The sequence below is a fragment of the Sabethes cyaneus genome, chromosome 3, assembly GCF_943734655.1.
Source record: "Sabethes cyaneus chromosome 3, idSabCyanKW18_F2, whole genome shotgun sequence".
In the NCBI taxonomy this organism is placed as follows: Eukaryota; Metazoa; Arthropoda; class Insecta; order Diptera; family Culicidae; genus Sabethes; species Sabethes cyaneus.
In genome coordinates this window covers 21,968,925-21,992,813 of record NC_071355.1, presented here as the reverse complement: position 1 = coordinate 21,992,813, position 23,889 = coordinate 21,968,925, and the positions used below count along the sequence as shown (strand labels likewise).

The following is a 23,889-nucleotide window of genomic DNA, read 5'->3' as shown; positions in this document are numbered from 1 at the left end:
CGTCTGCGTCAGGGGACAGCAAGCCGATCCCAGCGGAAATGTGGGTGAGAAAATTTACTCCTAAAACTTTTCACCAATTTTCACAATCTAGCAAATGAAAAACAACAATTATATAATTATCACGCAATTGTTACATTTTTTTATGAATCGATTGGTATGCAAACCATCAAAGACAATTCAGAATTGGCAGAGCTATAAGCGTTCGAAATATATTTCATTTTTTCGAGACGCTGGCCTTAATCTAAATTATGGGATCACACGTTGCCGTGTCGAATATCCCATAAATCTTGTAATTCCAATGTTTCCTATACTACATAATATTATTACAATACTGAACGGTTTTTAGACAAATTTAATAAAAAGGGAAGCTTATATCTTGTGCTGTGTTTTTAGTTTTCCGACTGCAGCGACCATACGTGCACGGATTCGTTGTCGGACAGTTCCGCACCGTCTTGCTCGGTCAGTGTTCCGATTACGATCGGAATGGCTAGGGTGACGCAGGGGTCCTGCAGGAAACACGTGTCGATTTCCATGCTCACCCTAAGCTCGTACGCCACCTTGATGAGCTTCGAATGTTTGCTGCTGGTCGACGGCAGCAAGCAAGGCACTTGCAGGTTATCCTCGGCCAGGACACCCCCTTCCGGGAGGGTAATTCCCGGCGATACGTTCTGACAGATGACGGTAGTTTCGATTCGCTGGCGCCGTTTGGGCGACTGTGCACTGTACGTCGTTTGCTGTCTTAGTGTTGTTATGACTTTGCGAATTTTGACGTTTCTTCTGCTGGTAACGATGATTAGCGCCGGAATTATCTGTCCCGGAACGAATCCGTTGGTTGGCAACTGTACCGACATGGAAAGCGAGACACCGGCGAGACATGGCCAACATCCAAGCGTTTTGGTATAGTTGGCCTTCAGTGGCACAAGGTGATCATCGTTGAGGCTTACTTGACGCGTGACTTGAAAGTTAAGTGAATGTGATTTTGAGCGTTTCCAGGGCCGTTCCAAAATGGCCGTAAGAGAATACCGAATGGAACCATCGTTTCCTTCGAATGAAGCAGGCAGTGTAACCGGAAGCGGACAAGCGAATCCATACGAGTAACCACCAGCTGTCATAAAGTCTAAAAATAGCTAGTATTTCACTTTCTGATAAACCATCGAAAAAAAGGTACAAATCCATACCATTGGGCTGACTGAGGACCAGCTCCGAGTACATGTAGCGCTCTCTGCCACTGTACGTGGTACTGGAAGCGGTGTCATTCGCCTGAAAAAAGAACTGCTCCAACGTCAGGAACCGTGCACTTCTTCCGTCGACCTCATTCCACTCCGTCAGTCCCAAGCCACATACCACCAATTTCACGCCTGCAAAAGTGAGAGACAATTACGGCATCAACAATAAAATCGCCAATTGCGAGTGCACTCGTACGTGTAACCTTAATCGTTTTGGTTAATCCAACAAGCACCTCGCCAACCACTTCCTGGCCAGGGTGGAACACTCCGTCGGAGCCACTGGTAAGGATAACTTCCACTTTGATGCGCATTCTGCTTGTAGTCCTGCACCGAGCGTGTCCTAGTCGGGAGCAACACCCGGTTCTCTGTCCTAGCCCATGCAAACTAAGTACATACGGGCAGGCGGTCGGTGGTTCACCGCGTAATATGCTGTGCTCTGTGCTGCTGATGTGTGATGATGCTAAAGATGCTGTCTTCTCACAGGCGCCAGTCTGTCCCGTACGGCTGTTCTATGCGGTACATATATTTTGGCAACACTTTGGGCGCACTTTTGCTGCTGTTGCTGCAACTGGTTTCCGTAGAGATTTGTTCGAAAATGCGTAAGCAGCAGCAGAGTGTGACAATGGCTCATTGATAATGCGATTCTGGGTCGATTCAATAATTTCTCCTGGATTTTTGATGGCTGAATAGATTCATATTCGGGGATGGTAGAAAATTTCAAACAAAAGTCGGAAAAAAGTGTTCTTATTCTTGCAAATATAGATTTCACCAACCGAACAAATGATTATAACAGACAGATAACAAAAATATATTTCAATTAGATAGAAATAACAGCATTTGTTATATTTCTGGTCAACCAAAATAATGAGGATAACAGAATTATTACATGTCTTGCTCTTATATTAAAATTTGTTACCTATTCTTATGTAAAAATACTGGTAAAAATACTTCGGAAAAGGGTTCATTGTGCCCTATTATCCCCAAAACTTAAAAAATAAAAGTTAATCAAACAGTAGAGGAACTGATTTGCAACCCCTGAAATGAACTCAAATACCTTCCAAATATTCCAAAAATCCAAAATCATAGTTGAAATTGGACTAGAAATTAGATTTGAACCTAGAATAGAAATTAGAGTTGAGATTTGACTTGAAATCGGACTCTGGACATTAGGTATTTAATTAGAGTTGTGTTTGGACTGATTTGGGTGTGAAGCTTTACTTCAAATTGAACTGGAAATTGGATTTGAAATTAGACTTAAATTTGAAGTAATTTGGTCTGGAAGTTTTACTTGGATTTAGACATGAAGCCGTACTTAAAACAGAATTTGAACTTTTCATTTGAAATTAAACATTGAAATATAAAATTTTATTTGATTTCATTTAGAATTAAAATAGACTTGAAATTAGGTTTGAAAATAAAGTTTAAATTAGATTTGAAACTGGATTCAAATTGTACTCTAAACTGGAAATGAATTGGATTTAAATTGGACTTGAAATTAGACTTGGAATTACATTTGAAATTGGACTTGAAATAACAGTTAAAATTTGACTTAAAATTAAACCTAAAATTAGAATTAAATTAGACTCGAATTAGGACTAATTCGAGCTTTAAATTTTACTTCAAACCGTACATAGACACGAAGTTTGACCTAAAATCAAAATTGACATTTTTCATCTTATTCTATCACACATTTTACCTTTTTTCTGTTCTGCCTTTTCCCTGTTGCAGTCTCATTTTTCCACTTTTTCTCCTTTCCTGTAGCGTTTTTCATCCGTTCTTTCTCATTTCTCATGTTTGCCGTTTTTTCTGCCCCGTGATTCCTGTTCTATTGTTTCGTTTCGTGTTCCTTTTTTTTTCTTATTCTTATTCTTATTGTTATTCTTATTCTTCCCCATTTTCAATCTTTTCTATTTTCTTCTTCTCTTTTTTCGTTTCCAGGTTTCGGATTTTTCTACTTCTTTTTATTGCCTTTTTCTTTCACATTTTTCGTCTTCGTCTGTGCTGTTTTCCTTTTTTGATGCCCTGTTTTAAGGTCTTTTCTGTCTTTTTATTCTGTTTTTGCCTCGTTTTCATCTCCAGTATTCCTTTTTTAACTCCAGTTTTTTTTACGTTTTACCTTTAGTTTTTTTTTCCTGTTTCTTTCTGATTTTTTTTCTCTTTTGACTTTTTGATTTAAATATTAATCTTTCTCTCCTTTCAGGCTAGGTAATAAGCACAACAACAGCAAGATTCGCGCGTTCAAACCTTTGACCTAGTGAGCAGACTTGTATCTCCAATTTCTATTTCAAAACACTGTACACTCAAGTGTTTATTTAGAATCACGTTTAACTTTCACAAACTGTCTTAACGTTTTATCCACTTTAGCTCTTCAATATATAAAGCACTGGCGGGAAATTTTTATAACTATTTAGTTTAATTAATTTTGCCAAAACTTAGATTCACTTCTCTTCATTTGTTTTGACTTTTATCCGTCAGTTTACACGAGTCACGTTCTGTGGATTGCACCTTGGCTGATTACACCGTCGCACTGCCCAACAGTTGACTGCGGTGTCAACACTTTTCCTGTCTCGTTTTCCTTCGTTTTCTCTCTCGTTGTTCCTTTTTTCTGCGTTTCCTCTTTCCCTGTTCCATTTCTCTTCTCTCCCTTTCCTGTGTTTTGCCCTAATCATGATTCCTAAATTTCCGCTGTTCCATTTTTCGTCGTTCTGCTTCCGATTTTCCCCGTCCAGGCCCTTTCTCCATTTTCCCGAGTCTCGTGTCCGTTTTTTTATTTCGTTGTTTATTCATTCGCCCTCCTCTTATTTTGTCTTGCTTTTCCTCTTTTGCTTTCACGTTCTGGTTTTCCTTTCCGATTTATCCGTTTCGTCTCCCATTTTCATTTTTTTCTCCCCATTTTTTGTTCTTTCCTGTCCCGTTGTCTCTTTATCTGTTCTTGTTTCTTCTTTTTGCTGCTCCCATATTTTCTCCTCGTCCTTTCTTCTTTTTTATCCCGTTTTTCTCCTTTGTTGTCTTATTTTTTTTCTTTTTTTGTTCAGTTTATCTTCATTTTTTTCTCGTTTTCTTCGGCTTCCTTCTTCCTTCTTTTCTATCATTTTTCTTTGTTTTTGCTCCGTTCTTCATCTTTTTCTGTCATGTCTCATTGTTTTTTGCCGCGTTTTTTTTCTTTCACTTCCGTTTTCCTCTTTTCCACTTTTTTTATGTTCCGTTTTCCCTCTTATTCTGTCACGTATCTATAGACCAAACTCGTGTTTTTTAGTGTTTGACCTTGAAATGCGGTCAGGCATCAATATTAATATTTTTGACGTAGGACTACGTTTTTGTTTACTATCTGGGACTGGGTAGCACTTTGTGAAAACGAAAATAGAAGTGTAACGTTGGAATGAAAGATTTCAAATGCTAATAACTACTAAACTACTCAACGAAACTGAACAATTTGTATGTCTTTGGAAAGATAAAATGGCCAGCAATTTTATTTTTTTTTTTCAAAACTCGAGAACTAATCAAGCAAATGGAACCAAATTTGGCATTGGGGGTTTCTTGAAGGTGGGATTTTTTTCTATGGTGTACTGAGACCCCTTTCATTTCTAAGAGAGGGGGGGGCTCCCATACAAATGAAATGCAAATTTCTTCATAAATCTACAGCTAAGCAAGCAAATGGAACCAAATTTGGCAAGTGGAGGTTGACCCAAGTAATAAATTCAATTTTAAGATGCACTTGAAGAGGTTTCCAGCATTTGCTCCTTAAAACCGATTAAAAAACTTGTAATTCTACAAAACTTCGATAAAACAGCCATAAAACCCGTAAAAAACTAAGGAGGCCCACACTAAAGAAGGATCTCAAGAATATTTCCCAAGGTCCTTTCAAAACTTGTAATTCTTATCGATATCTATTTATTATAGTGATTTTCAAGAGTCGCTTAAAACTAAAAGAAAACCACCACAAGTGTTGATGATTTTATGGTTATCTTCTCAAAGAACACTTGCAAGACAACATACACTTTTCACAGCCTTGAATTTTTTAAAGTGACTAAGAGCTATAAGAGAAAAAAGCATTCACAGATATTGCTTTTCCAAAATGGATATAAATAATAAAAATGGTAATAAAAGCAGCTGCTAGGTTGCCCATAAATGAGATTTTTTTCGTGCCACGCTCAGTTTGTCGATGTGACATGAAAGTTAGAAAATTTTAACGCGCCGGTTATTTTTGCTAGATTATTGAAAATTTAATCAATACAAACATTCTATCATTTCATGAAGAAGTTGATAACTACCAAATTTTTAACAAATTGCGGCAAAAAGCCTTTTACATGTCCAAACATTTATTTAACACCTACGGAATTGTAAAATAAAACATTTTTATGCAATTGGTTTCAATTTCAAAAGTAATCAAAACAGCCCTGTTCGCAATTTTTTCAATGGTTTTATCTAAATCAACCAGAAAGCGCTTATTAGACTAACATTTCTTACACAAGACAAAGAAAATTTATCCAAGAGGGCGAAAAGTTCATCTATACTTATTGCATTCTTGAAGAAGACAAGTTACGCTTGAATAAGAATTGTTTGAATTACTTCAGAGCACCAAGTTTTTTGCAAGATTACCATTCTAGTATAAACAAAGAAAACGTCAACGAAGTGTCGATGTAACGTGTTGTTTGTACTTGCATTAAGCTCAATATTTTTAAAGTATAGCAGTCGTCATGTTGACCATCAATATAAATTGATTTTAAAAATTAAAAGAGGACTGCACGACAATGCGTCCATGCAGGCTTGTTATTTCCTCACTCATTGTGCAAAAAGTGCAACTTTTTTTGTTCAATACAATGAGCAGAACTGCTTTCAGAAATGAGAAATAAATTCACACAATGAGAAAGAGACTAAACATAATGAGAAAAACTGACGCGCAGAAAAACTTCTTAATGCGCTCTTTAAATGAGCAACTTTCGGTTTTGCTCCCGGTCCTCTCGGTAGCTACAGCAGTAAACGTGAAAACAAAACAACCGGTGCGCGTACAACAACTATAGACTCAGAGGCGTCAAGACAATCAAAAGTCGTTAAATTTTGAATCTTAGCGGCGAATTACCTTTGTTTATAATGGGACTTTCCTGTTGGTGCGCGTCAAGAAGCAAATGCATGGGAATTCTAATGTTGTCATATCTAAATAACATTTTTCGCACTGTTGCCGTTGTGACATGCCTAACCATATGATGCAGTTGCGTTCACGAGCCAAACTCAACTGAATATACTAAATGTAAGAATTCAACTGCATTAATGGATTAATATTTTTCTAATGGCAATGACCGACTGACAATCGTCGTTTTTTCGCAACGCACTACCCATGTTAAAACTACCCGTAGTTGTCATACGTCAGCGCATCGCATCAACGTATTCAAAGTGTATTAACATTCTCCTCAATGAGTAGCACAGTGTGCGGTTGCTCATACAACTGCGTTCAGCAAGAAAGAGAAAAGTTAAAATGAAACGGAGCAGAATAAATCGCGTTGAAGACTGAGCACAGTTTGAATTTTTCTCTTCTCTTTTTTTCTTCTGAGGAGGAACCATCCCTACGTCCATGCGTAAAGCTTAATCTACAGAATTTTCAATATACTTCTTCTTTACTATCGGGTTTAGAAAATATGCCTCGTCTGCTTCAACCCCTCCAAGCATTTTCCAAACAAAAACGCTGGCTAATAAAGTTTAAAAAAACACGACCAACTCTAGAGGAAACCCGCACCGCCGCCGGCAAAACACAATCGAACCAAATTTATCCAGTTCATACAAATTTACTAATGCATCATCACCAGCACCGCCCTTCTCTAACTTACCCTAACTAACACACCATAGTCAGTTGTTCCTGATAACCCAAGTAACACTTGCAACATGTTTTTTAGAAAAATATTCAGAAAGCAGTTGCATTTAAATTATAAATAAGTTTCATGGAAAACAAGATGTTATAAAAATGTTTTATTTCTAACGCCGATGTTTTCAGCCAGAATGACAGGTTAAAGTTGCATTTCGGTTGTAAAGCTAAGTTTTTATTGAACATTTACAACTGAGTATTCGCGACTACGAAAGTAAAAGAGATTTCTAAACCTGTTCGCACCCACACGAAACTCCATGCCGAATTGTCAAAACTTACGTGAAAACAAAAGCAAAAATACTTCCTTCTCTTTTTTTCTCACACAAAAATCAAACCAATATCAGCAACTACGTAGTGGCGAATTGCCGGCATTGAACAGCGGCGAAGCGATGACAATGAATACAGCACAGATCCATAACTTTGACACATTTTCGCAACATTGCAGTACTTTATTGAGCTTAAATGCTCCAATTTATGAGTATTCTGGGTATTTTTTGAGCGCAATTTAAGTTCTTTCACAAATAAAAATTAACTGTGAATCAGTTGTAAGTTAACGCGAAGCAAAATGCATACAGTAAAGCTTTTTATTGGTTTCGAATTTTTCGGTTATCGGTGTGCTCATTTGAACGCAATCTTGTATAAACATGGCTGATGACTGCGCCAAAATATAATGTAATAGATCATTATTTTTGTGTCGTAGAATGATTTTATATATACAAGGGACATATAACATAATTAATACAAAATATCCCACCGGTTTTCAAAGAGATTAGCATGTTTTGTGAGATTGTCAAAAAATGATATTTATTTCGATTCCACTCAACTTTGGCTTATAAAAGTAAATCTTGAGCGCATCAATTTTTCGGAAGTAGAATGGCAAAGTTCACGATAAATTTAAAATTGCACTTTAGTTTGGGTTATTTGAAGGCTACAATGTTGCTTTGAGTTATTGATGAATTACCGAAATATAACTTTGGCCATTTTATTTTGCGAAAAATGTCTGTCATTATTTGCTTGTAAATGTAAATATAACTTCAGGGAAATATCAGAAAAAAATTCCTGTCAACAGCGCGATTAAGCTTTTTAGTTGGTAGTACAAAAACCATGCAACGCATAGGCGTCACTTTGAAATATTTCACGAACATGTTATATTTTAGCTCGTTTCTTGCGCTGTTTCAGTGTTAATCCGGTCGTAATTAAGTATGTGGAAACGAAAGGTTAGCAATTCGATTTGTTTTAAATCCGTTGTCAATTCTTATTTAGAACCAAGTGTGTTACTTGGGAACTTCATTGTTTTGTGACTTCGCTGATCGTTCATATGAAATAGTTTTCAAAACATTGGACAAATTTTTGCTGAATTCTCGCTTAAAAGATGCATATTTATCCAATTTACTCTAGGTTCAAACACCCATTTTGACAGATTAGTTGTTTACATTAGAATGTTCTTTCTTAGGAGTATGATTTCTCTTTCAAGAATATACGGTTTTAAGAGAATTTTATGGCAGCATTGTTAAGATAAACCAATCTTACAGAAGAATGCCTTAAATTGTTGTCAAAACTATTGTTAAGTTTTAAGGAGCGTCGTTTTGGGCAGAAATCAAGTTTCCTTTAAAACTGCTTATAATGTGAATTACACTTATTCATAATGCAGTTTTATGGGTGTTTCTCCTTCAGTCATTCTTCAGAAATGTTAATCAAATAAGATAAAATTTACTTGGGGAAAAACATTATAAAACCAGATAGACTTTGCGATGCTCTGATAAACCCACTATAAGAAATGAATAAGACCAATTTGCTATTAGATTGTTACTTGGGGACTAAAGTTTTTGGAGCGTCTTAGTAGAATACGAAACCTAAAATTAAGAAAGAAGAAAACTTATCCAATTTGATTCTACTATGTGTATTTCATTCACGACAGATACGTATTTCGCCTTCGACTTGCAGGCTTCCTCAGTTCGAAAACAAACACTGAGGAAGCCTGCAAGTCGTAGGCGAGATACGTATCTGTCGTGAATAAAATACACATAGTAGAACTAAATTGGATAAGTTTTCTTCTTTTTTAATTTTAAGTGGGGTTTCCGAAGGCAAGAATTTTTTCTATGGTGTACTGAGACCTCTTCCCCTTTTAAGAGGGGGGGCTCCCATACAAATGAAATACAAATTTCTTCATAACTCTAGAACTAATCAAGCAAATGGAACCAAATTTGGCATATGGGGTTTTAGAGGGTAGAATTTCCTCATAACTCCAGAGCTAATCAAGCAAATGGAAACAAATTTGGCATGTAACGGTTTATGGAGGTATGCATTTATTTTATGATGGTTTGAGACCCCTCGCCCCTGTGGTAGGAGGATAAGGACTCTCATACAAATAAAACAGAAATTTTTGCGTATGTGCCATATTTTATGCTATGTAACAAGCTGTAAGCTGTGAAAGTAAACTAGTAAAACCTTCTCGAGGCAAAAGACAGTGAATCTTATTTGTAACCAATGGCCCTTTTAAAGGCCACAAGCGAGTAAAAGTAAGATTATTGAAACATGTCAAGCTACGCATAATCATATTTAATACAACAATCTGTGGGCTGGTCATTCATTACTATTTCAACTTTTATGGTACACACAAGTGATTTTTAAAAGAAATCTTCTATGGCTCAATGGCTGCAGGCGTTGTCCTTATGAACTCCCGTCCACGTATTTTCAAAGCCACCATTGCATTCAATGAAGAATTGAATCTGAGTATTTCGCTCTTTTCTTTTAAACAATGGCACTCATAGATTCTTATAAACATATAGTCCTACGTCACCCATTTATACAACCCTTAGGGCTGTATACCTTGTAGTTTTTTTTGAAACGGTGGTTCTACAATTGATGAAGGGACGGTAGGGGTAATGAAATTTTCGGAATGGAGGGGAAAGAGCGGGAAAGTGAGGGAGGGGGGCGTAATGGTAATGCTGGAAGGTGCATGGGTCGAACCAAGCTATAATCGAAGATTATAACTGGATTTGAACCCCATCTGTGAAAATGCCAAGAAAATTTACTAATCTTTCCATAAGAAACGGTTTCCTTTACGTTGTTTGGTTCATGAGATATGAATTTTTGAACTCAGGAAAACCGAGTTTTTCAGTTATAACTCAGGAACAACAAAAAATTACATCATTCAAGGATGATTCTGTAAATTTCAAAAGCAGTTTTTTCGTTTAAATCAAAAATTCTATTTATGAAAATATATTCTATGCATTCAGATTGGTAGGGTAATTGATCTTGAATGGACCTATTTAGCGCTTTTTAACACCACCACTCGCACTCCTGCTCAATTTACTCGTCATTTATAAATAACTAGCTGACCCGACAAACTTCGTATTGCCACAAATTAACCTGTGTTGTACATAAATCATGAATCTCGGATGATCTTTGTCACTTCTCGAGTTTTGCAAGCCCCCCAGTGGGCGGCGCTTCCGACGGCGGGTCACCGGCAACACTCGCGACCGGCTCGTCCTGAATGATCTAGTGTTACTATAGATAGTTTTTGTGGTCTTGTTATTGATTAATGTTTTATGGAAGAGTCTCGAATTTCTCGAGTTGCATTAGTTTTTGAGTTTCGCAAAAATTTCTGTTTTATTTGTATGAGAGTCCATATCCCCCTACCACAGGGGTGAGAGGTCTCTAACTATCATAAAATAAATTCAAGACTCAAAAATCTCCTACATGCTAAATTTGGTTCCATTTGCTTGATTAGTACTCAAATATAAGGAAATTTGTATTTCATTTGTATGGGAGCCCACCCTCTTAAAAGGGAAAGGGGTCGTAATACACCACAGAAAAAAAATTCTGCCATCTAAAACTCTCACATGCCAAATTTGGTTCCATTTGCTTGATTAGTTCTAAAGTTATGAGCAAATTTGTATTTCGTTTGAATGGGAGCCCCCTCCCCTCCTAAAAAGGTAAGAAGTCCTAATTCATCATGGGAAAAACGGTTGCCTCCAAAAACACCCACACGCCAAATATGGTTGCATTTGCTTGATTAGTTCTCGAAATATGAGGAAATTTGTATTTCATTTGTGTAGAAGCCCCCCTCTTGAAGTGTGGAAGGATCCTAATTCACCGTAGAAAATATTTTTGCCTCCAAAAACCTCCACATGCCGAATTTGGTTCTATTTGCTTGATTAGTTCTCGAGTTATGGGGAAATTTGTATTTCATTTGTATTGGAGCCCCCCCTCCTAATGTGGGAAGAGGTCCTAATTCATCACAGAAAAAATTCTTGCCTCCAAAAACACCTACACGCCAAATTTGGTTCCATTTGCTGGATTAGTTCTCGAGTTATGAGGAAATTTGTATTTCGTTTGTATAGGACCCCCCCTCCTAAAGTGGGGAGGGGTCCCAATTCATCATTGAAAAAAAAATTGTCTCCAAAAACACACACATGCCAAATTTGGTTCAATTCGCTTGATTAGTTCTCGAGTTATGAGGAAATTTGTATTTCATTTGTACAGGAGCCCCTCCTCTTAAAGTGAGGAGGGGTCCTAATTCACCATAGAAAATTTTCTTGCTCTCGAAAACCTTCACATGCCAAATTTGGTTGCATTTGCTTGATTAGTTCTCGAGTTATGAGGAAATTTGTATGGAAACCCCCCCTCTTAAAGGGGAGAGGAGTTACAATTCCCCTTATAAAGAGGGAGGGGTCTCAATTTACCATAGAATAAATTCTTGTCACCGAAAACACCCACATGCCAAATTTGGTTCTATTTGCTTGATTAGTTCTCGAGTTATGAGGAAATTTGTATTTCATTTGTATAGGAGCCCCCCCTCCTAAAGTGGGGAGAGGTTCTTATTCATCATAGAAAACATTCATGCCTCCAAAAACACCTACATGCCAAATTTGGTTCCATTTGCTGGATTAGCTCTCGAGTTATAAGGAAATTTGTATTTCGTTTGTATAGGAGCCCCCCCCCCCTCTTAAAGTGGGGATTGGTCCCAATTCATCATAGAAAAAAATTTTGTCTTCAAAAACACACACATGCCAAATTTGGTTCCGTTTGCTTGATTAGTTCTCGAGTTATGAGGGAATTGGTATTTCATTTGTACAGGAGCCCCCCCTCTTAAAGTGAGGAGGGGTCCTAATTCAACATGGAAAATTTTCTTGCCCTCGAAAACCTTCACATGCCAATTTTGGTTCCATTTGCTTGATTAGTTCTCGAGTTATGAGGAAATTTGTATGGAAACCCCCCCTCTTAAAGGGGAGAGGAGTTATAATTCCCCTTATAAAGAGGGGAGGGGTCTCAAATTACTCTAGAATAAATTCTTGTCACCGAAAACACCCACATGCCAAATTTGGTTCTATTTGCTTGATTAGTTCTCGAGTTATGCAGAAATTTGTGTTTCATTTGTATGGGAGCCCCCCCTCTTAGTGGGGGGAGGGGTCTCTAACCATCACTAAAACCTTTCCTGGCCCCAAAAACCTCTACATGCAAATTTTCACGCCGATTGGTTCAGTAGTTTTTGATTCTATAAGGAACACAGGACAGACAGACAGACAGAAATCATTCTTTATAGGTATAGATATGTGGTGATGTTACTATTTGTTGGAAAGTACCACCTTTTACCTTTGTTATACTATAACAAAGGTTTAAAAAGTGGTCGAAAAACACGAAATTGATCCGAGGCCCGGAGGGCCAAGTCACATATACCAATCGATAGGGTTCGACGATTTGAGCAATGTCTGTGTGTGTGTGTGTGTGTGTGTGTGTGTGTATGTATGTAATGATTTTTTCTATCGCCTGTTTCTCAGAGATGGCTGAACCGAATCGTTCGCTATTACTTTTGTTTGAAAGGTATTATTGTCTAGTAGATCACTATTGAGTTGCTTCGTGACACGACGTTTCGTTTAAAAGTTATAAACAAAAATGTGAAAAATACGTGACACGGGTTTCTCTAGAACTACATGACCGATTTCAACGATCTTAGTATCAAATGAAAGCCCTTATTAAAGCTAAATTATTCAGAAATTTTTAATTGAAAACAAACAAGTAGTTTAAAAGTTATGCTTAAAAAACCTGTTTTGACAAGGTAATAATTATCGCCTGTTTCTTAGAGATGGCTAAACCGATTTATGCGCTATTAGTCTCATTTGAAAGATAATATATGCTAATAGATCACTATTGAATGGTTTTTTGATTGGACGTTTAATTTGAAAGTTATGAGCAACCGTATACACCACTCCAAAATTAACAATAATTTATAATGATTTTAACCAAGATAATTTACCTAATTTCAATTATTTTAATATCAAACGAGAGGTTTTGACACTACGAATATATATGCAAAATTTCATAAGAATTGGTTGTACCGGTCAAAAGATATTAACCCTCGAACACTCGCGCCAACTTTTGCAACACAGTTACTCGCGCGCACTATAACCCCAAACCAAAGAAATCGTGCGCACTAGAGGTTTGACTGGGAAAACTTGGTTTTAAGTTTATCCAACCTTTAGAATAGTTTCTTGAAATTAAAAGCTCTATCGTCTGGTGGAATCTAAATTTTGACTAATCCCCCTAAAAATGAAATAAAAAAAAATATTTTTCTTCAGTATCAATATAACACATTGATGTGCTCTGCAAAGTTATAGAGCATATTATTACAAGAAATTTTGCTAGAGACAGTAACCTTCCATCTCTACAGCTAAGATAGAAAAATCTTATTTATTGTATATGAATTTGTAAACTCAGTTTTTCTATCATTGCTCTTTTTGTAATTGTTGTATGACTTTTTCTTGTATTACAAAATTGTACAAATGATAAAAATACACAACTTTGTTGAATATAGTATACCTCTATGTTTGCTTGTTTAGGAACTGTAGCACTTTGATTATAAAAAATACCTTAATTTTCACTACGAATTACTCAACTACCAGCAGACGGATACATTTTTAACATTTTACATTGGCTAGTTTTGCTATTTTTTCCATTTTTCCTTATGTAGAAACGAGAGAAAATTCCACTTGAGGTCAATTGCGGTACACCTCGCATGCTGATTGTTTCGTTTCTGTGATGGCGGTTTATGCTGATCTATTTTTCAAACAATTTAAATTATTAATGCATTGAATAATTATCACATTTTGCTCAGAATAAGTTTATTGAAGAATATTCGTTAGTTAAACAACGATTTGTAACTTTATAACAATATGGCGTTGAAAAACCTACACGTGTTGTACAAAATACAACAGCGTAAGTAACCGAAGGTTAATAAAAATTGATTAAAATTATTCAAGAAAACTCTATTGATGTGAATCAAATAGAATGGCATTACAGGAAATTATGCATAGTTCATAAACCTATAAACTAGGCCTTTACTAGGCAATGTATATGTTAAAGAATAAGATTTCCTCTTACAACTTACTTTTATTTGCACTTACTCAAATTAATAACAACTTACTTATCCTTACTCAGCAATTACATGAAAAAAGGATCTATCAAAATTTAAAAGTGTTCCTATTTTGTTCAAAATTTGTAAACTTATTCAATTTTCAAAAATTTTATGTAAACCAAGGCATTACGCAACGTTAACCAATAGATGATTTATGTTCCGAAAACGTGTCGATTTCTATCTCAAATACCAAGTAAGACCGTATAACAAAGGTTCCTTTCACCACTAGGTGGATTAAATCGGGTTTTTTCTACATTATCAGTACTTTAAAAATGTATAATTGATGAAACTTTTATTAAATATATCGTTTTTTGACAAAGCCTTTTTTTGATCTTGAATGGACCCAACATGATCTTGAATTGGACCTATTTTTGATTTTGAAATGGACCTAAATTAGGATTGTCATAGTTTCTTCCATGTAAATGAACAAAATAATAACAAAGAATTTTTTTTTAATAGTACAACTATACTACTGTTATTTATTAATAGGACACAAGGTTGAACAGCTTTTACCTTTCTTATACTCTGTTAGAAAGGTATGAAAGCAAAGTCGTGGGCTTAAAACCGTCATTAGACATTACCCTTCTTTATCGACAGACTTCGCAGCCGGCTGTTTAGAGTACAGGAAAATTACGGGGCCAGTGTAACGATCCTACTGACTCTATCAAGCAAGCACCGTCTAGCCGAGATTCGAACATGCGACGACTGGCTTGTTAGACCAGCGTCGTACCTCGAAGCTAAGTAGGCGGTATAGAGAGAAAGGTATGAAAGTCGGTTGAAAAATTTGAAATCGGTCACAGTCACCGAGGGTCTTGTTTTTATGTCAGCCCACCAATTGAACCATGTTTCAGTGACATGATATGCGTTGTGTATGTATCTGTGTGTGACATTTGTATATTGGGAATTTATTATTACCTGTTGTTCAGATATGGTTGAAACGATTTCCACGTCATAAAAAAATTATGTCGCCTATTAGTTTCAAAAATTTAAACCATTCATTAAAAATATGTAATATAACTTGTATTAAACGTAGTTTATCAAGTACAGCGGGGTTCGAGTTTTTATTTAGTGACTACATATTTCGAAAGGTCAGACTTTTACTGACGTAGGACTACGTCTTACTGCAAAGCATCTAAAGGTTTGCGACAGCCCCTGTCGAACATTTTGAATATTGCAATCGTGAAAAATTCGTTAATTAGTGGTAATTATTCAATTTTTGATACATTTATATGCAATTTTTTCAGTTGAAATATGGTCTAGATTTTGCCACGGATTCGCTTTTGGCAACATAGGCGACACGCATTTGTTGTCAAATTCGAAATCATACTGTAAATGGTGCTTGAAAAAATTAGACTTGGTAATTCTACTAGGTTTAAAGGTAAGCTTAGATACTAGGTTTTAATTTTAAATGATAGTCGATGAAGAACTGTACCAGATAGAAAATAGGAAGTTTCAAAAATGAATATTTTAGATCTCAGGGTCACTCAATTTCGGTGGACAAGGAGGTATTAATTTTGTCACAAGTCAGAGGGGAGAGGTGCTTAAAGAAAACTTTACATCCCCCAAGAAAAAAATCAGAGGGGTTGTGTATAAGATACGACCACGGATGACGTAGCACAACGTTAGTCCGGTTGCTTGATTTTGAATATTTTACTAAACTGATTTTTAATCTGTCAATCGACCAAAAGGTGATGTGAAGTCAACCTGCTTACTTATCGGCGGAATATAAGGCCTTCGCAAAATATTTTTTAAGTTTTTGTCACCCCCCCCCCCCTTTGGAAATTGGCTTGAAAACTCGGGGGGCTAAAAAAAATTTGGAGGATATGAGTATAAAATCAATTTTCCGTGGCCTCTACAGCCTGAAAAACTCGAAAAATGAGTGTACTTAACACTTCTAGCACGAAACAGAAATGGAAATTCGAATTCGGAGTTTCCGAAAATCGTCCAAAAAAAATTCTCTCGTTTTTGTCTTCTTTTCGTACATTTTTGCGTGGAAAATAATAACGTATATATTAAAAGCAAGAACAGATTTGGTTTTCACGCTTAAACTTTAAATAAAAATGCTTCAAACCCATGTGTTTTGCTCGATTAAAAAATTCACTTTGTTCCCCCCCCCCTTTAGTGGCCCGGAACCGACACCGGAAGGACAAAAACTTTATAAAATATTTGTAATGGCCTAATTTTATTTTATTCTGAGCCCCATAATTATTTTAACTAAACTAGAAAATTATCAAATACAATATTATTTTTTTGGGCATATCCAGTTCGAAAATGGTCCAGATATTGATCCAAATTTTATGTTTTTTGCACCATATCATTATCCAGGCCTTTACCTAATTTCTAAATCCTCCATTGACGCAGAGATGATTTTATTGCCAAACCGGGTAATTTTGTAGGGCGGTTGGGCATCACAAAGTTTCACGAGGGTGAGGAAGTTGGCGTTCTTAACCATCAGAAGTGGCTGCTTCTTTTTACTCAGACGAGTCTGATTTTGTGACTACAGGATCCGGTTGAATTTTATTGGCCTTAGGGTTTTCGGTCAGCGCGCTAAAGGTGTTTTGAAGCTTTGGTATATGCTTGATTAACGTGTTTAAACTATTTCTCATCTGAGTTTTGTCAAAACTTAAACTTACAGCAAAACTTTTTGCTGTATTTATATGGAAAATACAGGACGTTATTTGTCCATGAAAAAAATTTTGATTCCAACCATTTTTACGATGTTGCCTGTAGATAGTTAAGCAGGGATAACCACTTTAAATAGAGTTTGGAATATTAGCTTTGTAACTCAATTCGAAGTTCCAATATTAGAGTTTCCTATACAATAAAGCTATATATAAATCTTCAGAATTGTATTCTCAAATAACTTGTTTCATTCTTCTGTGCATTACTTTTAATGATACAAGAATTGTCCCGTTTAGCATAATTTGGGAATTTTTTTACATAAGGCGAACAAATTGGGAAAATTTTGCTCTACTTATATAGATTACTTATATAGATTATATAGATTACACTTTTGCTTCGTGCTAAAACAAATACGTAAAATCCAATTGAAAAATTTAAGTGTAACTGGTTTTGTGCTAAATGCAAATGAAGCAAAAATAGCTCTTTTTTAAGGGGCATAGTACCTTTTACACCATATTTTTTGCCTAATTTCAAATAATTTTTTCTCGATAACGCGAAAGGCAAATTGAATCGGTTTTTTTGCATTCGAAACATTGCATTTTATACTAATATTTGCAATTTTGTTTTCATAAGCGAACCTCTTCCCTTGCCCCTATGGCGCCTTGAAGATAGTCGTTCAAAAAAACCATGAATTGCGGTACCATGGATTGGCGCTGGGGGGCTTATCCGAATTGAAAAATTCCAAAACGACATGAAAGAACATTAAATTATCTCGTGTTTGATCCATCCTTTTTTAGAATTCGAACACATAACAAAATGGCAGACATTGAAACATAAAAGTATGGTTTTTAAGCGAAATTTTAGAAATGTTTAAAGATTGACTTTAAACATTTCTAAAAAATTCAAAAATTACAATATCAAGAAAAGGATAGGTCAAACACTAGATAATTTTGTTGGCTTTCAAACAAAAAAAGAATCATAAGAATTGCTTGAGCCGTTCTTGAGATATTTATGGTACCGACTTTCAAAACCTGGTTTCGAGAAAAACGACGTTGAAGTTTTTACTCGTTGTTTAATCGCTCCAGACATGCGCGGTACAAATAGCTGTAACTTTGTCAATATTTGGAATTCATGCAAACGACTTCAAACACATATGGTCAAAATGTTAATCTTTCGAAATAATCAATAAAAAATTTAGGTTTTAAAAAATTGAAAAGGTACTATGCCCCCTTAACAGAATGCAGTTAGTATCCCTCTTATCTTTTGATCCATCTTATCTTTTAATCAATGATGGTTAAAATGTTTGTACAATACTGAGTATAAATTAAGTTTATATTGTTTTAAGCATAAAATGACATATGTTAGCTAACTAATTAGGAAGACTTTTTAGTTTCAAAACTAGAGGCTACAATGTACAAACACTATGAAGCAACTACGAAAAAGGATGAGTGATAGTTAGTTTTATCAATAAAATTAAGTTTTTATTTAGGCTATAAATCAAGCCAACTTTCAATATCCCGTGCTTATAGATTAATTATAAACGGAGATACTATAGTGACAACAAGCAGTTATATGGAATATACAACGGCGTGTTCGTTAGTGGTAGGCAATGATAGCTACCGCCAGCGATGTCTCGGAGCGCAAAACTAGGTCCATTCTAAAATCAAAACTAGGTCCATTCAAGATCAAAAAAGGGGGTTAACATTTTTAAGGAATTTGAAGATTTTACTGAATTACTGGTTTATTACTGGTTTTACTGAACTTTTAAATACCTAAATTGAAATTACACATATTTTAGCATCATTTTAAGAGTATTGTTTTATTTCAAACCAGAAGGGTTCCGGGTAGTAACAGTTTGAAAATACTCTATGGTGACTGCCAAAACGCTGAAAAACAGCTACTTTTAAATAAGCGGCAATAAAGTGGTTTTGGCTATAATTTTAATTTAATTTTGGTATATTTACGTTCAGAAATGATTAAAGATAAACATAAAAGCTAAATACAGTACAAAGACTTGATAATTATATCCTAAAATTCTTATTTAAAAATAGGTCCATTCAAGATCAGAATTCGACTAGGTCCATTTCAAAATCATTTACCCTAAGAAGAACGCAGTAAATACATTTCTAAAAGCCTCTGTTTTGGGACCGAAAACTGCTTCCGAAATTGGTTTCTCCGATGAAATGTTAATGACTGCTCATTTCCCTTTAAATGGAGAAGAAAAAAATGCATGTGACAAAATATAATTTTCTTTAGGGTTTCCACTGTCACTTAAACTTAAACAACTTAAAAGTGGACTTAAAATTGAAAATGGAAAAATAGGAAAGCCTTGGGTTTAAACGTGTTTCAAGCACTTGACCCTTCTTTATCGGCAGATTTCGCAGCCGGCTATTCGAGTACAGGACAGTTACGGGGCTATTGCAATAATCCTATTGACTCTATCTAGCAGCACCGCCCCGTCGAGATTAGAATATACGACGACCGGTTTGTTAGACCGGCAACGTACCTCGAAGCTAATTGAGCGGTTAAAAATCCTCGATAACTTCCAGCCATTGCACTTGCAAGTTCATCATTTCTTTATAGACTTCAAGACGACGTGCGATTCAGTTAAACGAAATGAGTCGTGGCGGATTATGTTTGAATATGGTTTTCCAACAAAACTAATTAGGTTGATACGTGCAAGTCTTACTGGTACAGAATCCTGCGTCACAAAAGCGGTGAGATATCGGATCGTTTGTGACGTTAGATGATTTGAATTGGAAGGTGCTATTCGAAGGGCAGGCGTGCAGAGAACTGATCTCGCTGACAACATCGATATCATCGGTGTCAACCGTAGAGCTGTGGAAGAGGCGACCACGCATCTTAAGGAGGAAGCTACGAGGGTAGGACTCACTATAAACTATAGCAAAACGGAGTATATGGCAGCTGGTGGAGATTGCAGCAGCGTGATAGCCCGACGCTGCAACCCCTTCCGGATCCCACGCGCTATAAGACGCTAATTTTGCAGAAGGTATTCAACGGTCATGAAGCATAAACGTTGAAAGAGAGCGACCGACGACCACATGGTATTTTTGAGCGTAAGATTCTGCGATCACCTGACCAACGACCCTCGAATCAAATCGAATCGAATCAAATTTTATTCTCCGGCAAGTCCACCAGAAAGGCCGGGAGTACAACGTGCCCACGCATCATATTTTCGTAGATTTCAGAGCAACATACGATACAGTTGAACGTGAACAGCTATGGCAGATAATGCACAAGTGGATGACTGGACTGGAGCGAGTGATATGCTATGTGCACGTTTCGGGGACACCCTCCAGCCCTTTCGAATCGCGCAGAGGGTTGCGGCCAGGGGATGGACTGTCCTGTATGTTATTCAATATCGCTATTGAATGTGTGATCCGGCGAGTGGGCATTGAAACGAGAGGTACGATTTTCAGCAAGAGTAGCCAACTCCTAGCTTTTGCAGACGACCTCGACATCATTACTAGAAACTTTGAGACGGCGGAGACAATCTACACCAGACTAAAAACGGAGACTAGGAGATTAGGGTTACAAACCAATGCGTCGAAAATCAAATATACGGTAGAAAAAGGCTCAAGAGAAAGCAATGTTTGCCTCCCATGGACAGTGACTATTGACGGCGATGAACTGGAAGCGGTTGATGAGTTCGTATATATTGAGATCTCTGGTCACCGCCGACAATAATACGAGAAAGGAGAGCTAACGACGCATTCAAGCTGAAAATCGAGCCTGTTTTTCCCTCCACAAGATACTTCGATCTGGGAGCATACGCCGCCGCACAAAGCTGACGATGTACAAAACGCTAATCAGACCGGTAGTCCTCTACGGACTAGAGACAGTAACTTTGCTAACGGAGGACATACGTGCACCAGCCGTATTTGAACGAAAGATGTTGCGGACTATTTTTGGCGGACTACAAACGGAAAGCGAAGAGTAACGGAGGCGTATGAATCACGAGCTATAGGCACTGCTTGGAGAGATTCCCATCGTACACCTGGCGAAAGTTGGGAGATTACGGTGGGCCGACCACGTCGCAAGGATGCCGAAAGACTGGGCAGTGATCCGTTCTCTTCGTGAACCCCACCGGCACCAGGAATAGAGGGGCCAATGTGCTAGATGGCTCGACCAGGTTGAAGCCAACTTGCGTGTGTCGAGACGCGCAACGAATCGGCGACGAGTAGCCCAGGAGCGAGTACAATGGAGAGGAATTTTTCTACTATTGTAAAATATATTATACAGTTAAAATACATATGTCGTCTTTAATTGTTTTATTGACTACAACTGCAAAACTCTCATTTTACATATAGATTTCAAAGCAAAATCGTAACATGTCTTCAACAACAACATCCTGATTGATTGCAACCCGTTCCAGTCTTGCACGAGCAGCTACATTGACAGTTCGGCCCCCGACAGGACACATTATCTCCGCAGCAAGTGGTACACTTGCAATTTCCTAGAAACAGAAATGAATTTTCTAAATTTGTGTTGAACCGCAATTTCAAATTACTTACCATTTCCACAACACCGACAGGACATTGTACTGTTTTTTTTTCTCGATGAGGTTAGGTAAAGTTGAACCGAGTAAAATCACAGAGAAACTCTTGAAGCTTAGCTATACTACTTGCACCAAGTGAATGTTGCTCATTGAAACCGCAAAACTGCTTTTATACATGCTGAACATGCTACCGATAAAAAAGTCGTGTGCAATCTTAAGCACCTCTCTCATGATAACCCATTCGATGCAGGCGCGAGAGGCAACATGCGCCCTTTCGTTCCGGGCGCAACGTACATGCTGTGACGAGGCATAGTATGCCATGATGTGATGACACATTGACAGTTCCCAAGCTGATGCAATTCCTTTCTCGGAAAAACAATTTGCATTGTCATCATTTTTTTCTATTATTTACAGAAACGCCACTACTGGAACTAAAACGTCACTATCCAGTGGAACAATTCTACCTTTCACCAGTTTGGGTGGTACGATCCGAATAGGTAACGCAAGTCGCAGGTATTTCATGGTCCCGATTTTTAGCGTAACTTCCAGCTGATAGCCGACTTGACGGCGGTGGTCTTCACCAGTCGGTGGAATACCTCGCGGCAGCGGCAGGTCCACTTCGTACGTGACAGATTCTTCCCGCTGGCTGACGACCGAAAGCGGGCTCGCTTTGATGCTATTGATTAGCTTTCTTGCACGCTCGTGGCTGTACTGCAGCAATTTTATGCTAATTGATATAATGTTACCGCCATTAACTTTCCTTATGGTAACCGGAACGTGTTGACCAGGGATGAAGCCGACGAATGGTAAGTGCACCGAGATGGAAGCCGACCGACAGGAAGCGGAAAAAGTCCTCCGATTGTTGTCCATTCACAGTACGGTATAGCGACAGGAACAGGACAATCAAAGTACGTTTCGTTAGTCTACTCCAACTGACCTTGAATTGAATGCACTATTCACCGTGAAATCAGGATTAATACTCACAGCATTTGCCGGCCAACCACAACGAACCTGTGCTCGGCCGACTGGTTTGCATGTGGCTAACGCTTGCTTTACATGCGTGTTTATTTCAATTACCTTCAAGTGTATAATTTGATAAAAACATTGGTTAAAATGGCCAACATGGCTAGGAACACCTTTCTTAGACCGGTTAATTTTCACGTCATAGACGAATGTGTTTTCCTGTGTTCGATGAAAGGTTGAACCTGTTGGTGGAAAGTTTACCATTTTCATTTAACAAAGCAAGTGGCCTTCATTTTGTTTATGTACTTACAAAATGGACAGGTGGGACTCCGGAATTTAAAAAGATTTTTTATCAATTGGTGATTAATGATCAACAACATTTGGGTTCGTCAAAACTGTCAAAAAAACCTAAATGTTTCCTATTTTTCCGGACGACACCAAATTTTAATGTTAACAATTGATTAACTGAGCATTGCAGAATCAACTGGTTTATAAAGCTATTAACGAATTTCCCCAGAAATTTGATTTTGAAAAATCTCCATGCCCCAGAAAAGGATTTTGCGTCTAAGTCTAGGTCCTTTTCATAGTAATGTCTACTAATAATTTATTCAATTTTTCGATGCACACCGCAAACGAATAAATTCAGTTCGCAAGCGTTATCATTATTTGCTGCCGTTCCAATCATTACCCTCGAGCAATTTCGTTCCAACTGAGGAAACTAGTCGTGACGGACGGTGACGATTACGGTTTGACTCATTTCTATCATCTGCGGGCAAGGTAAATAGTAAGAGCGCAAAATAGAACATAACCGACGAATCCACCCGGCCTGCTACGTACGATGCATTCAAGCGTCTTGTTTGTCAATTGCGCACGACACGACACCATCCATCGATACAGAGGCAGCGCGCACCGTAAACAAATGCTTCCGAACTTTCCGCACGCTGCGCGTTCAATCGAAAGTTACCTATAAAAGTGTTCCCTCGGGGAATCGACAGCATCATATGCAATAGTTGCATAGTTTAGCACTCAACTGGTACCTAACACCCACCAAGTGTCTTAATCTTTTATCATTCGGAAGTGCGAAAGTGTAGGAAAAAACTGACAGGATCAAAATGCCGTGCAAGTGCTGTGGTAAAGGTGCGTATTGTGGTATTGATTGTGGGTGGTATTTGTTGTTGTTAACCTTAAATTAATTGTTCTGCAGATTGCAAATGCACCACCTGCTGTGGAACTCCGGATAAACCCTGCGTGACCGGATGCCAGTGCAAATGTAGTTGCAAAACGG

The 23,889-nt window shown here is 37.4% G+C and overlaps 1 protein-coding gene across 1 annotated transcript; it reads right to left on the bottom strand.

Annotated features, from left to right (window-relative positions):
• Positions 1–389: 389 nt before the first annotated feature.
• On the bottom strand, positions 390–1,537 carry LOC128739369 (arrestin domain-containing protein 2-like). Its single transcript, XM_053834853.1, has 3 exons — positions 1,423–1,537; positions 1,179–1,358; positions 390–1,117 (listed from the first exon to the last, which is right to left on the bottom strand). The coding sequence occupies exons 1-3, from the start codon at positions 1,535–1,537 to the stop codon at positions 390–392; spliced, it is 1,023 nt and encodes a 340-aa protein (XP_053690828.1).
• Between the last annotated feature and the right edge of the window lie 22,352 nt (positions 1,538–23,889).